Genomic DNA, 12,940 nt, shown 5'->3' with positions numbered 1-12,940 from the left:
CCTCCCTGGACCCCGAGCTTCTTGCTGCGGGGTCTCCACGCTCCGGATCCGCGGCACTCAGGGCCTTCTGCCGCCAGCGGCCGCGGAGAGAGAGTCACAGCTCGGGCTTCGGCTGTTTGGCCGCACCTCCAGGGACTTCCAGCTCCTACTCGGGCTCGGCGCTGGCCCCCGAGTGTCCGCTGGAGGGCGGCAAAGGCACTGCCCCACCCCCAGCTCCCTACCGGGCTGGGTGGGGTGTAGGGTGGGGAAAGTTTGGGGTCGAAGAGGGGGTAGGGGGAAGTTGGGGGTCGAGGGTGCCCCTCCCCATGCAGCCCCGGATTGGAGAGAGAAGACCACCCACACCTGGGTACAGACTTTTTTTATTTGCAAAGAAGGCGACTCAGGTGACTCAGAAGTCCGCAGCTACTGGGATCCCCCAGGGCCGCCAGAGGTCAGTGGGGCGAGGGGGTGAGGCACGTGCGCCCTTCACAACTGCTGGGAGGCCAGGACCTGGGGGTTCTCGTAGCAGTGCGCCTCCTTGGCCACAGCCTGAGGGGGGCTGCAGGCCTTGCAGGGGCAGCAGCGTCTCACCAGGAGGTCCCAGGGCTCCAGAGAGCGGAGCCAGAGGGGCAGCCAGGCCCAGGAGCGCAGGCGGCGGGGCAGCCAGGCGGGCCGGTGCCGCTGCAGGACAGTGACCAGGGCGACGAGGAGCACCAGCACTACCAAGGGTGCCCCGACCGCAGCCAGCACGGCGCCCCCCGCCAGGGAGAGCCCGAAGGCGGCCAGTGGCAGCACCAGGAAGCAGAGCAGCAGGTAGGCGACAGCCACCCAGCGGTAGCTGGCGGTCAGGTTCCCAAAGTACTTGGCCAGCGGGACGGGCAGCCGGAGGATGGGCACCACATACCACAGCAGGATACCCGCCAGGTTGAAGAAGAAGTGGATGAGAGCGACCTGGAGGGAGGGAGGGAGGGCCTCAGGAGCCTGGGCTCCCTGGGAGGCATGCCCCTCCCTGATGGTCACTGTGGTGGGCACGCTCTTCCCACACCCCACAGTGCCCCGAGGCTCAGGAGCCTAGTACGGCATCGCCATGTGGTAACTATGTCTCTGATGGCCCTGTGGATTCCACCTTCCCCTGAGCTGGCTTCACTCGCCTATGCTTCATCCACAGCGACCCTACTCATGCTCATCCCTCAGTGGGCTTAGCCACCCAGCCCCAGGTTCTGGCCTGGCTCCTGTGAGGAGTTGCAGGGCTACACGTGGAGGGAACACAACTCTCTCCAGGGGTTGCTGGAGAAGTCGAGGAGTCGCTGTGGTGGGTGCATTCTGGAGGGCTTCCTGGAGGAGGGGATCAGGGCTCTGCACTGGGAGGTTCTAAATGGACAGAGACAGAACCGAGGCGAGAGAGCAGGTGGGAGTGGGGGAGCGCTGGGGTTTATCTCTTCTTGTGGGCAGCAGCCCAGTGAGATCCAGGCCTTCGAGAGCTGCACCTATTAGGGCGCTGGGATGGAGGCAGTGGGGCCCAAGGGCCAATCTGGAGAGAATCAGAGGGACTGAATGGGACTGGGCGTGGGGCTCAGAGCTGGGGGGCTGGTGGGAGGCGTCCTGGAGGCAGAATTGGGACTGGGTAGAGGAGAACGGAGGGAGCTGGGGAGTCGTCCAAGTGGGGACCTGTGCCATTTAGGCCGCTGGGGGTGGAGGGCATCCCAAGGCGGTGAGATGGAGGGACTTGAGGCCACAGCGGTCCCTCAGGAGAGCCGCCAGCTGGAACCGGGAAGAAGACCTGGGGCTACAGGGTCCTGGAAATGACGAGGTTGCAGGGGAAGAGGGGAAGGCCTGGGACCCGGACAAGTCCCACAGGGTCCTTGGGGTCCCAGGAGGCGAGGCTGTGGGCTTGAGTGGGCAGCCAGAGGTGGAGTCCTGGAGAGCCAGGGCCTGAGGCCCCAGGACACACGTCCCACCACCAGCCTACAGGACCGGACAGGAGGGGGACTGACCCAGAGGGGAAGTCCCAGGCCCGTGTTGGGAATGGAGGGGCCTGCAGGCCGGGGAGGGTGCGGGAGGGCGGTACCTGGACGGCGCTGAGCAGCATGTCCGAGGGGCTGGCCAGAGCTGCCAGCAGGGCCGTGGTGGTGGTGCCAGTGTTGGAGCCCAGGAAGAGAGGATATGCTCGCTCCAGGCTGATCACCCCGACCCCTGGGGGAGCCAGGGGTCATCACGGGCCCTGAGCCCACCCACTCCCCACCAAGGAAGAGAGGGTACGCTGGCTCCAAGCTGATCACCCCGACCCCTGGGGGAGCCGGGGGTCACCACGGGCCCTGAGCCCACCCCCAGGCGCTGCGGGCTCTGCTCACCGATGAGCGGCACTGTGGCCGCGGTGAAGACGCTGCTGCTTTGGAGCGCGAAGGTCAGGCCGGCGCCCACGAGCATGGCCAGGTAGCCGCTGAGCCAGCCAAACGGGCGGGGGAAGTCTGCGGAGCGAGGGCCGGTGACCCCGAGTCCCGCTTCCCCGCCCCCACCCCCGCGGCGGCCCCGCTTCCCGCCGCACCGGCGTTGATGACTGTCCTCACGGCCTGGGCGACGCGGCCCCGCAGAGTGGAGTTGAGCAGCTTGACAATGAGGACGAGGCAGGAGCAGAGCACGAGCAGGGAGGCGGCCAGCAGGATGAGGCCCACGGCCAGGTCCGCGAGCGCCGTGCCCGCAAACAGGTGGCGGCCTGGGGCAGGGCGGGGGCAGGTGAGCCGCGAGCTGCACGGGGCGGCGGGGGCGCGCGGGGCGGCGGGGGCGCGCGGGGCGGCGCGCGGGGCCGGGCCTCACAGGGCAAGGGCTCCTCAGACGCAGAGCCGTTCTTCCCAGGGCAGGGCCCCCCCGCCGCCGCTCCGCAGTAGCTGCTGTTTCCCGCGGTCTGGGAAGGCAAGGCGGTGAGGCTCAGGACGGGCTCAGAGTAGGCGGGGCCGGGTAATTCGGCGGGTCTGGGGTCAGGGATTAGCGGCGCCTCACCGTCTGCTCCCTGGTGCCGCACCATCGCTTAATAAGGCTCCGGTTGGTGGTGTTGCCCGTGGCACTGCCCATAAGGACATCAGCGTCCAGCTGGGGACAGAGGATCCGGGTCTAGCGTCGGTTCTTCAGGGCTGGCCTGGGGCTTGGAGGACTGCAGCCAGGGCCACCGCGCTGGACCCCTCTCTTGCCCCGCCCGACCCTGGGCCCAGACCAGTCTCCCCAGCAAAGCCCTTCCAGCCAGGCCCTGGCCTGTGCGGCCTGCCGGAAAGGAGCCAGCCGCCTCACCTGCACGATGAGGTGTGTGAGCGGCCGGGTCAGCACCTTGAGGATGTCGGGCGCGTGCCCCCCGGGCTGCAGGCTGGCGGTGCCCAGGATCAGCGCACTGAGCCTCTCCAGGGGGGCCGCGGCACTCTCCAGCGGCAGCAGGACCAGCGCCGTGAGCCAGTTGAAGATGCCGTGCACAGCCGAGCCGCCGAAGGCTCTGGAGTCACACAGAGGCAGCTGGGTGCCGGTCTTGGCCACCATCCGGATCGCCGCCCCGGCCCCTGCCTGCCCCTTACCCCGCTCACCTCCGAAACTCGTCCCGGTCCCCTGACTGTGCCATCGAGACCAGGGTGCTGGTGATGGATGTGCCCACGTTGACACCCATGATGATGGGCACGGAGGCCCGGACGGTCAGCACTGTGGGGGCGCTGCGTCAGCCAGCCACTCCCACCCCCCCACCATCCCCGGAGGGGAGGGGCACTCACGCTTGGAGGCCACCATGCTGACCACGATGGAGGAGGACGTGCTGGAGCTCTGCACCAGGACTGTGACCAGCACGCCAATGACCAGTCCAGCCACAGGGTTGGACAGCACCACGTTATCCTTGAAGATGTCTCCGGTTACTTTGCCTGCATCCGGGAGACAGGTGTCCTGAGGCTGGGGAGGCCAGGCTGGCCACCAGCCCACAGCCACCTGGTGGGTCACTCACTGCCTAGCAGCTGGAAGGCGGAGCTGAGGATGTCCAGGGAGCAGATGAAGAGGTAGAGGCCGCCCAGCAGCCCACAGGCCTTGAGGAAGCCAGTGAGCACCCGCAGCGCCCTGCTGGCCGCACTGAGCTCTGAAGACACATTCCAGGGAGGTCCTTGGTGGGGCCTCCCGTGCACCCTTTTCCCAGGCCCCTTCTTTTTCTCCCCTTTCCCAGGGCAGGGCCTCAACCCCCCTTCTCTGTCCCTTGGCAGAATGCTGAGGCCGACAGCCCTCTGGGGTCTCCTGGGAGCCTGACTGCCCACAGGACAGAGGAGGAGGGCCAGCGTGGCCTGTAGCAGTCCCAGTGAAGGACCGGGTGCCCTGGTTGGGGTCTGTGGAGCGTTTCCGTGTGGCCTGTTGGAGCAGAGCTCATCCTCGCTCTCTCCCCGAGAACCCTCTCCAGACTCACACCCAGCAAGGTGCAGCCATGCCGGGCCAGCCACCCGCTGCCTCCAGACCTACCTCTCCAGGCCTGTCCCGTGTCCTTCAGCTGAGGGAGGGCCCAGGGGTCCATGTCTCTGTCTTCCAGGATGGAGGCAGAACCAGAGATCCCTGCAGGGGTTGGGGTCAGCTAGGGCCAGGGACCTAGCTGTTTCCTGGACACCTTCAGGTGGGGCCCACAACACAGGGGCTTGGGGTGAGGGACAGGAGCGGGAAGGAGGGGTCTGGCTCGTGGGCTCTCCTGGGGACCGGCTAGTACCCCTCGCCCAGCTTCCCCAGTGCGATGAGTCAGGGGCCAGGTGGGTGGGCAGGGATCCGGTGGAGGTTGGGCCCCTGGGTCTCTGGTACCTGCGTCTCCCAGCCTCTGGTCCACCAGGCCAACTGTGTCCAGAGGGGTGGGAGGGGCCGGGCCCCCGGTGAGGGGATGCGGCATGGATTTCAGGCAGGAACGGACCCAGGCCCAGACCCAGATCTGCTGGCGAGAAGGGCAGTTCAACGCTGCCCCCTGCCCGCCAGCTCTCGGGGTGTCCTGGCCCGAGACCTTCCCACCGTCCCCCCTTCCCACCTGCTGTTGGCCTCGGTGGTCTCCCCCTTCCTCCGTCTGCAGGGGGATGGCTACAGTGACCCCAGGTGGCTGTCAGGCAAATTCAGTCTGGTTTGGGGGGACAGAGTGGAGGGATCCCTGGCTCGCTGCTGGTTCTGGCTGGAGGAAGGGCTAGTGGGTGACCCAGGGTACTAGGGTGTAGCCAGAAGTGGTCGGGACTCCGGGGCGTCTCCTATTGGGTGTCACAGAGACCATTGCAGACAGTCACAGCTTAGACTTTGGCATTTGGTACCAAACAGCAATGTCTCCACTTGATAAGGGTCCACTCCCAGTGGTGGGGAGCAGGACAAGGGGCTTGACGCCCTCCCACCTCAAGGCTCCTTCCTCAGCCTGCTGGGCCTGGACCCCCAGGGTCTAGGTCCTGGGGAGCCTGCGGTAACCCCTCGCTCTGGCTGCCCCCAAGCTGGTCGCTCAACCTCAGCTGCTGGAGGGTGAGGTGGGCGCTAAGCCCTGGGCCTGGAGGTCACCCAGCCCTGACCCCAGTGTCCTGGGCCCCCGCCTGGTTCTAGAAGCTCCTACCTGTGTGGGCAGTGAGGGGCACCTTCGGGGAGGAGACACGGGCCGAGAGCAGCTGCAGGTCAAAGATCCGCTGGGCGCACACATGACCTGCCGTGTACTGAGCCCATTAATGTTTACCAAGGAGCCAAGGGCCCCCCAGGGGTACCATCGCAGCCCTGGGTGCCGGCCTCTTCCAGGCCCCACCGTCACCCAGGGGTGAGCAGGGCTGGGCTGCTGGCCCCCAGAGCTGGGCTCTCGCACGTGGACGTCTGAGGGACATGACAGGATGCTGCGTGCTGGCCACCTGTGGCAGGCGGGATGCTGGCACTCTGGCCGGCCATCCTGGGGACCCCTCGGGAAGTCCGCCCTCGTCTCTGCAGGCCTTCTCGTGCCTGTCCTGCCGCTGTCACATGGCCAGAAGGAAGCTCTTTGCACCAGGTGGGCAGGGAGGGCAGCAACCCCCGAGGTCATCCAGTTCAGGGCTGGGCCTAGCAGAGCTCCCAAGCGGCGCAGCCCCAGAGGTGGCCAGCAACGGTCACAGTCACAGGTGTCACTGACTTCTCCTGCAAGTGGGAGGAGGGCCCACCCCAGGCCACACTGCTCTTCAGCCCGGCACCCCGAGCCCACCTGTTTCTCTCCCCAGCTGAGTCCGGCCCCCTTGTTCACAGGTGCCTCTTTCTGGAGTCGGGCCCCTTCCCGCTCCGGAGATGCGGGGAGGGTGAGTGGCCCCGCGGGGGCCAGCCCCGCCCCAGCTGGCTGCTGTCTCGAGCCCCTGCCTGCTGTCCACCAACCGTCGGTGCTGGGGGACTTTGTCCTCGGGAAGGAGGAACTTTCTGACTGTCCTCTCAGCACATTCTTTGGCCCGTCCCTCCCATCCTGCCCCCCACGGCTGGGGCGGGCCCCTCGGCCCTTCCAGGGATCCTGAGCAGCAGCCCCTTCCCGAGCGGGGGTGGGCGTGTGGCAGTCTGACCTGTGGGGTCTGTCTCTGGTCCCTCTGAGGGTCTGTGTGGCCGCCCCTGGAAGGCAGAGGACGCCACAGGCCCGGGGAGGGGGCGGCTGTCGTGAGCGCCCGTCGGCAGTCACCCCCCGGCTTGGAGCTCCTTGCACACCTACAGCAGCAGCCACCGTGCTTGTCCTCCCCAAACAGCACCCGTCACGGCGGGAGCCGGGGGCACTGAGCAGGTGGGCTTCACAGGGGGTGAAGGCAGAGACCCTCCCGCTGGGCTCAGGGCTCTGTAAGGAGGGGGCCTCCTCGATCAGGCCAGGAGCGGCCTCTGCTGGGCCTGCCCCCCCAGCCTGCAGCCAAGGCCGGGACACTGGCCCCCAGACCCTTTCAGGAGCCACCTCTGAGCCGCGTCCAGACCTGGGCTGGGCTCGCAGGCGACTCTGACAGCAGCGCCCCCGCAGTGCACGCAGACCACCGTGGGGCCTGGGGGTCCCGGCCCGGATTCCAGCCCCCGCAGGGGTGCGCAGCTGTGGGCACAGCTCACGCCCTGAGGTGGCGGCCCCGGGGCGAGCACGCAGAGCTGTTTCGGGAAGGCGGTGCCTCGTGCTGCAGGCCGAGGCTCCCTTCCGAGGGGCAGCGTTGAGCAGCGCTCAGAGCTGGGGGCTGCCTGAGGGATCCCAGCAGAGGCTGCGGCAGCCCGGGCAGCAGCCTCCGGGCTGGGGGAAGCGGGGCGGGGGGCCCGACGCGGGGAGGAGCCTGGCCGGCTGCTGAGTGACAGTGGGGCTGCCCTTGCAGGGCCCGGGGGGCTGTGGCTCCAGGCGAGACGGCCCCCGTCCGGCCCTGATGGCCAGGAAGGCGGCCAGGTCGAGGTCCAGCATGGCCACCCCTCCACGGGGCATGGGCGTGCTCTGGCGGCACTGCGGGCAGGGGACCCAGCGCTGCGCAGGGGCCGGCGTGGCCAGCCGCCGCACGCACGCCTGGCAGACAGTGTGGCCGCAGTAGAGGCGGCGGGGCAGGTGCCCGGCGAGGTCATAGGCCGAGTAGCAGACGATGCAGTCACCGCGCTGGGGCCCAGCGGCTGCGGCCTCTTCAGAGGCTGAGTGCCCCTCCGGCAGCAGCATCCTGGGGAGGGATATGGAGGGGGCAAGGTATAGCCTCTGCAAGCATCCCCCGGGCTTGGGCTCCGCACGGGAAGTGCTCCCCCCGCCCCAGAGGACAGGAATCCAGGCCTCTGCAGACGTGGGAGGTGGGCAGTGGCCAGTGGGGCTGCCCGACACCGGGGCCTGGGCACAGCCTCAGTCCTCGTGACTGCCAGTGAGGCAGCACCCTGGCCTGCGGTCCTGTCTCGGTGGCCCTCGGGCACCCTCCCAGGCTCATACCCACCCCCCAGCCGCCTGCTCGAGCCCCAGGTCTGTCTTACCTGCGTCTGTTCTGCCAGGCAGCTGTGTCCAGATCGAGGGTGGCCGGGGGCGGGCTGGGGGGACCTGGGGCGCCTGGGGCTCCCTCCCTGGGGCTCACGTTACTGGCTGAACGTGGACCAGTCAGCGGGGAGGCAGGTGGTGGCTGCGGGCTGCGTGGGCTCCCCTTTCAGCCACAAAGCGCTTGCAACTGGATCCACCAAGACTGCCAACTGGGCTGGAGACGCCCCTGCTCTGCCTGCCCCGCCCCCACCCACCCACGCTGCGCAGCGCTGCCCAGCTTCCTGCCTTGCGACCCGGATCTGCGCCCACTCATACTCGACCACCACTCACAACAGGAAAGCTTTCTGGCTTCCACCTGGGTGCTGCCTGCTCTTCAGCACTCAGTTCAGACGTCACCTCCTCCAGGAAACCTGCCAGGACCCCCACAAGCTCAGCGCCCTGAGGGGCCCCGCCACCCTGTGGCTCAGTCACTGTGTGCGTGTCCGTGCTGAACTGTCGTGGTGCCTTTCCATCCCCTCGGTGTTCCCATCACAAGCTAGCCCCACGAGGAGGCCCGTGAGCACAGGAGTGGAGAGACCACCCAGAAACTCCCAGCACAGGGCGCTATGGAAAGCCCCAGGCACCCCTTCAGAGGTCACCTCCCCCTGGCATACACCTGGCCGAGGCCCCAGGCCCAGCCCGGTGGCATAGCAGGATGGGGTGTGTCGGGGAGGGCTGGGAAGGAGTCAGACCCCAGAACCTCCCCCGCTGGAGGAGGCCAAGGGCCAGAGGGCCCCTCCTCACTCCCACCACTCTGGCAGTCCTCGGCCTCCTGGGCTGGTTGGACGGGTTTCTGTGGCTGCCCCGGGTGGGGTCATCTTCCTGTGGGGGCCAGCCAGGGGCCAGGGGCCGGGAACCTGGCATGCCTGAGTCCCCATGTAGTCAGGCCAATGACATGTCTGCCCACACCCAGAGACTGGTCCTGCCACGCGGCCAGTCACCAGGGGTCAGGGGAGGGCTGTCACCGGGACCTGTCTGTCCTGCGAGGCCAGCTCGCCTCCTCCAGCTGTCTGCCCCATCCCGGAAACATCAAGGCACCTGGTCCTGGCCTGGATGCTCCCCCTGCACATGTGCTTCCCTGCCTCACCCCAGGCCCGAGTGGCTCAGCGCCCCCGGCCTCCCACGCAGGCATGCCGTGCTGCCCAGACAGCTGGGAGACGGGTCTGGCCCAGCACTGTGTTCCCACATCCACAGAGCCCGGGCCCCAGAGGCAGGGCAGTGGGGAACAGCACACGGCAGACATCGGGACCGGGGTGTTCTGTGGGAAACCAGGAAGACGCACCGGCCGAGGCAGGGCGGTGACTCACGGGTGGGCTGGGCCGGGTGCTGGGCCCTGGGCTCCCACCCCTGGAAACCTGCCCACGCTGGCTCCACCCACCACGGTGCTGCCAACCGGGCCCTCCTCTGGGAGCTTGTCTCAGGCTTGGCACCCGGTTCCACGCACAGCATCTTCCTGCTGTCTAACCTGCCCCCAACTGGCCTTCCTGTCCAGCCCATGGGCCAACCTGAGGCCGCAGGTCAGGTTATCCTGAAGCTGCCCCCACCGTGACTGTCCCACAGAGGCTGGCGGACTCTGGTGGCGTTTAGCCTGGGACCCTCCCAAAAGGGACAGTGGCAAGGAAGAAGTGTCCAGAATGGAGCTCGCACAGCTTTATTGCTTGGGCCTGGGCCTCGAAGAGGTGGTCAAGGGAGTCCCCAGCACAGGCAGTGCCCAGGGCTCCGTTCCAGGGCCCTGGGCTGGCCTGTCAGCCTTCCCGGTGGGTTGGCTGCAGCTGGCCACAGGGGAGTGGCCAGTGCCCGTGACAACGCCACAGTGGCAGTCCCAACAGTCCAGGCCCTTGCCGTGGCCACCTGAGCAGAGGCCGGCTGGCAGCGCCGGGCCTCGGGGCCAGTGGGGGCCGGGCTAGGAGACGACGCAGCAGCAGCTGTGGCAGCGGCAGAAGCGGGGGCAGTGGCAGCAGGAGCAGCAGGGGCAGCACCAGCAGTGATGGGCAATGTCGTCGCCGCGCTGGGCGGGCGGCGGGCCGGCGTAGGCCAGTCCTGCCGGGCGCTGCCCGCTGCCACAGGGCTTACAGGGCTGCTGACAGGCCGGCCGGCCCTGGATGGAGGCAGCCCCCTTGGTGCCCTTGGGTCCCGGGGCCTCCTCCAGAGGCTCCAGGGTGCAGGACCTCACAGGCAGAGGCTGCGACTCTGCAGAGGATGGGCCCGCCTTCCGCTGCTGCCCCAGCTCAGGCCGCAGGTGAGCCCTCGGGATGCTTATGTGGGCATATGGGCTCTTGACGAGCGTCTCATGGGGGTCCATGGCTCTGCCTGGCAAAGGTGAGCAAAGGAGACAAAGTCAGCCCCATGGAGGGCAACAACTGCATCCCAAGGTGAGCCAGGTCGTGAAAGCGCCTGAGTGTGCAAGGCCTGTGTGTGTGTGTGCAAGATGGCAGAGTGCAGGGACCGTGAGGGACAGCATCTCTCAGCTGTCCCCAGGTGTCCTCCACCCTCCTTGAGTGGCAGGGCCTTGTGATGGAGCTGGAAGCGGGGTGGGGGTGGGGGGCTGGGAGACACAGCTAAGCTGGTCCTACCGCGGATGGGGAAGTCCCTCAGCCCAGGACCCACCTGGAGCGGTGGTGGCGGCGCGCTGTCCTCTTGCCCAGGTCCCCAAGCCTGTGAGCTGAGCCTCCGGTAGCTGCCTTTTCCCTCCTGGGGAGGGGTGGGGCCTTGGGCGGGGCTCAAAGACGGGGTTCCCAAGATGCCAGGAGGCCCCAGCTCCTCCAGCACAGTGGCCACCCACCCTTCCTTTCCTGGATGGGCGGTGGCCAGGCCTGGGCTCCCGGGGACCCTGCCAGCCTGGCTGATTCAGCCTTGACCCATCTGGGGCATGTCCTGGCCCTCAGGGAGCTGGCAGGTCACCGGAATGCAGGACAGGAGCCTGGGTCAGGCCCGCAGATGGTCTGGGGCCTGGCTGTCACCCACAGTCTCAAAGCCACCGCTTTGAAGTGGAGGGAGAGGCCTGCACGGTGACCTCAGCCTCTTCCCCCCAGGCAGAAACCAGGGCATTAGTGAGCACGCTGCTCTGCTCGGAGGCTTACGGTATTTCTAACTGATAAAAAATGTTTGGTTTGCATACCTTTGCCGATAAAACTTACTTATCTCTCTATTGGCAACATGAGTTTCATACACAAGTGGCGTTTCCTGCTCATTTCTGAAACTACAGTTTTGCTCTGGTCGGGGGTCCTGTGGACAGGCCCCCCGTCTCTCAGGGCCCCCATCCTTGGCCCTCCCACCTCCCCCAGCTTCAAGTCCTAGGTGGCGCTTGGCGCCTGCCATGCCCTGGGGTCGCTGTGTGCGGGGTCACAGTGGACGTGCGCTCTCGGCGCAGGGCCTGGCACTGGCGAGCTCCGCCTGGGGCGGCCGGGCCCGCACCCCTCGTCCTTCGCGCTCGGGGCGGCGCGGGGTGGGGGGGGCGCCTCCGGGAAGGGCAGCGTCCAATCAGACGTGGCCCAGAGGCCAGCTGACCCGCGCGGCTGGTGTGGGGCCAGTCAGACCGGTCTGGGCACAAGCTCTACCGATGCGGCACCGGATGCGGGGGGAACCGGGCCAGAGCCGGAATCGGGGGCCCCACGGCGCAAGCCCACCGCGCACGGCCCAACGTGCAGGTCAGAGCCCACCGCGCAGGCTCCGCGGGCCCCGCCCGCCGCCCCACAGCGTCCGCCTCGGCGGAGGGGCGGGGGCCGGCGCGTGCGCAAACCTAGCCTGGAAGGAAGCGGGCGGCTGGTGCGGACTGTAGTCCCCAGAAGCTTCCGCGCTCGAGGGTTTTCCCAAAGACCAGGCTCGGGGTCAGCCGGCCCCTCCCGCCAGCCCCGGGCTTGGGCCGCCCCGGCGCTGCGCTTCCAGGCCCGGGCGGGGCGGGGCCTCAGCCCAGGGGCGGGGCCTCGAGTTGGGGCAGGAGGGGGCTGAGCAGAGCGGCTGCCCAGGCTGGACCCCCAGCCCTCCCTTGGCCGAGGCTGCCTCAGTTTCCCGGCCTTCGGGCCAGGGCCCCTCGCTGCCCCTCCCTTGGGCACCTGCTCACGTGCACAGCTCTCACACTGGAGTGGTGGGTGACACTGAAGGGCAGGCACTAGACTGAGGTCTCAGAGAGAGCAAAGTCGGGCCTCTGGGCCCAGAACACCTTTCCAGCCTCTTGCCCACGTGGGGCCCTTCGTCAGGAATGCCGACCGCGCTGGGCTCTGCTGCCCTGCAGGAGCTGGGCTTAGGGCTATAGCTAGGGGCACTCTGGCCTGTAACAGAGCAGAGCAGCTGTGGCCAGAGGGGCTGGGTCTGTCCAGGGTCAGAAGCAGGGCCCAGTGCTGGTCAAAGGAACGCCGGCAAGCCACGTCGTGGCCACGACAGGTTAAAGAAAGGCACTCTGGAGGCCCAGGCCACGTCAGTTCCCTGCCCTCCCTCTCACCTGACAGCTCCTCACAGGCAGAGGGTGTATCCTGGGGCGCAGGGAAGTCTGGCCCGAGGAAGAAGCAGAAAGGAATGGGGCCTTGCTGGGTGGGATCAGGTTAGCACACAGCTGTGTGATGACCCGTGACCTGCCAGGGTGCCGGAAAGGCCACCCTGCCTGTACGTGTAGGTACGTGTCCTCCGTGAGCTGCCCCATGGGGCCTGTCCTGCCGTCGGTCTGACCTGCTGCGTACCCCTTACACCACCCAGCGTCCTGTCCTTGGAGCACTCTCCCAGCCAGGGTTCCTCCATCGCCCACTCCTTCTATGTGTGCTTTGCCCACCCCTGCTCACCCTCTTCTGCCCTCAGCGGGCCTGAGCTGGGCACCTGTGAGCCGGAACAACCCGAGGCATTCTCTGGGGGCCGAGGGGAAGGACTGACAGAGACCCTGCCTCTGCAGAGGTCACACGGCAGTCTCACGGTGGGGGCCCCGGGGCCAGCTTTCCTGGGACCACCCTAGGGCTCCCTCTCCCCTTCCTCCCTCTGGTATTGTGAGATCTCCGAGCACTCCTTCCCTTCCAGAAT

General features: G+C 67.7%; 3 protein-coding genes across 6 annotated transcripts; all 3 read right to left on the bottom strand.

Moving 5' to 3' along the window:
* Positions 1 to 341: 341 nt before the first annotated feature.
* Positions 342 to 7,126, bottom strand: SLC34A3 (solute carrier family 34 member 3). Of its 4 annotated transcripts, none has more exons than XM_061434261.1 (13): positions 5,552 to 7,126; positions 4,777 to 4,900; positions 4,450 to 4,539; positions 3,950 to 4,078; positions 3,726 to 3,869; positions 3,546 to 3,657; positions 3,262 to 3,457; positions 2,977 to 3,066; positions 2,794 to 2,881; positions 2,525 to 2,692; positions 2,331 to 2,447; positions 2,048 to 2,172; positions 342 to 930 (listed from the first exon to the last, which is right to left on the bottom strand). In XM_061434261.1, the coding sequence occupies exons 1-13, from the start codon at positions 5,999 to 6,001 to the stop codon at positions 466 to 468; spliced, it is 2,298 nt and encodes a 765-aa protein (XP_061290245.1). In that variant the 5' UTR covers positions 6,002 to 7,126; the 3' UTR covers positions 342 to 465. The 4 variants fall into 4 exon arrangements, with proteins under 4 accessions (XP_061290245.1, XP_061290246.1, XP_061290248.1 ...); XM_061434262.1 differs by having other exon boundaries at positions 4,994 to 5,640; XM_061434264.1 differs by having other exon boundaries at positions 4,777 to 5,080; positions 5,552 to 5,640.
* Positions 7,123 to 7,969, bottom strand: RNF224 (ring finger protein 224). The gene is made up of 2 exons (XM_061434273.1): positions 7,897 to 7,969; positions 7,123 to 7,598 (listed from the first exon to the last, which is right to left on the bottom strand). The coding sequence occupies exon 2, from the start codon at positions 7,595 to 7,597 to the stop codon at positions 7,127 to 7,129; it is 471 nt and encodes a 156-aa protein (XP_061290257.1). The 5' UTR covers position 7,598; positions 7,897 to 7,969; the 3' UTR covers positions 7,123 to 7,126.
* Positions 7,970 to 9,569: 1,600 nt separating this feature from the next.
* Positions 9,570 to 11,835, bottom strand: CYSRT1 (cysteine rich tail 1). Its single transcript, XM_061434275.1, has 2 exons — positions 10,544 to 11,835; positions 9,570 to 10,246 (listed from the first exon to the last, which is right to left on the bottom strand). The coding sequence occupies exon 2, from the start codon at positions 10,236 to 10,238 to the stop codon at positions 9,840 to 9,842; it is 399 nt and encodes a 132-aa protein (XP_061290259.1). The 5' UTR covers positions 10,239 to 10,246; positions 10,544 to 11,835; the 3' UTR covers positions 9,570 to 9,839.
* Between the last annotated feature and the right edge of the window lie 1,105 nt (positions 11,836 to 12,940).

The sequence above is a fragment of the Bos javanicus genome, chromosome 11, assembly GCF_032452875.1.
Source record: "Bos javanicus breed banteng chromosome 11, ARS-OSU_banteng_1.0, whole genome shotgun sequence".
NCBI classification, from domain to species: Eukaryota; Metazoa; Chordata; class Mammalia; order Artiodactyla; family Bovidae; genus Bos; species Bos javanicus.
This window is presented reverse-complemented; position numbering and strand designations above follow the sequence as displayed.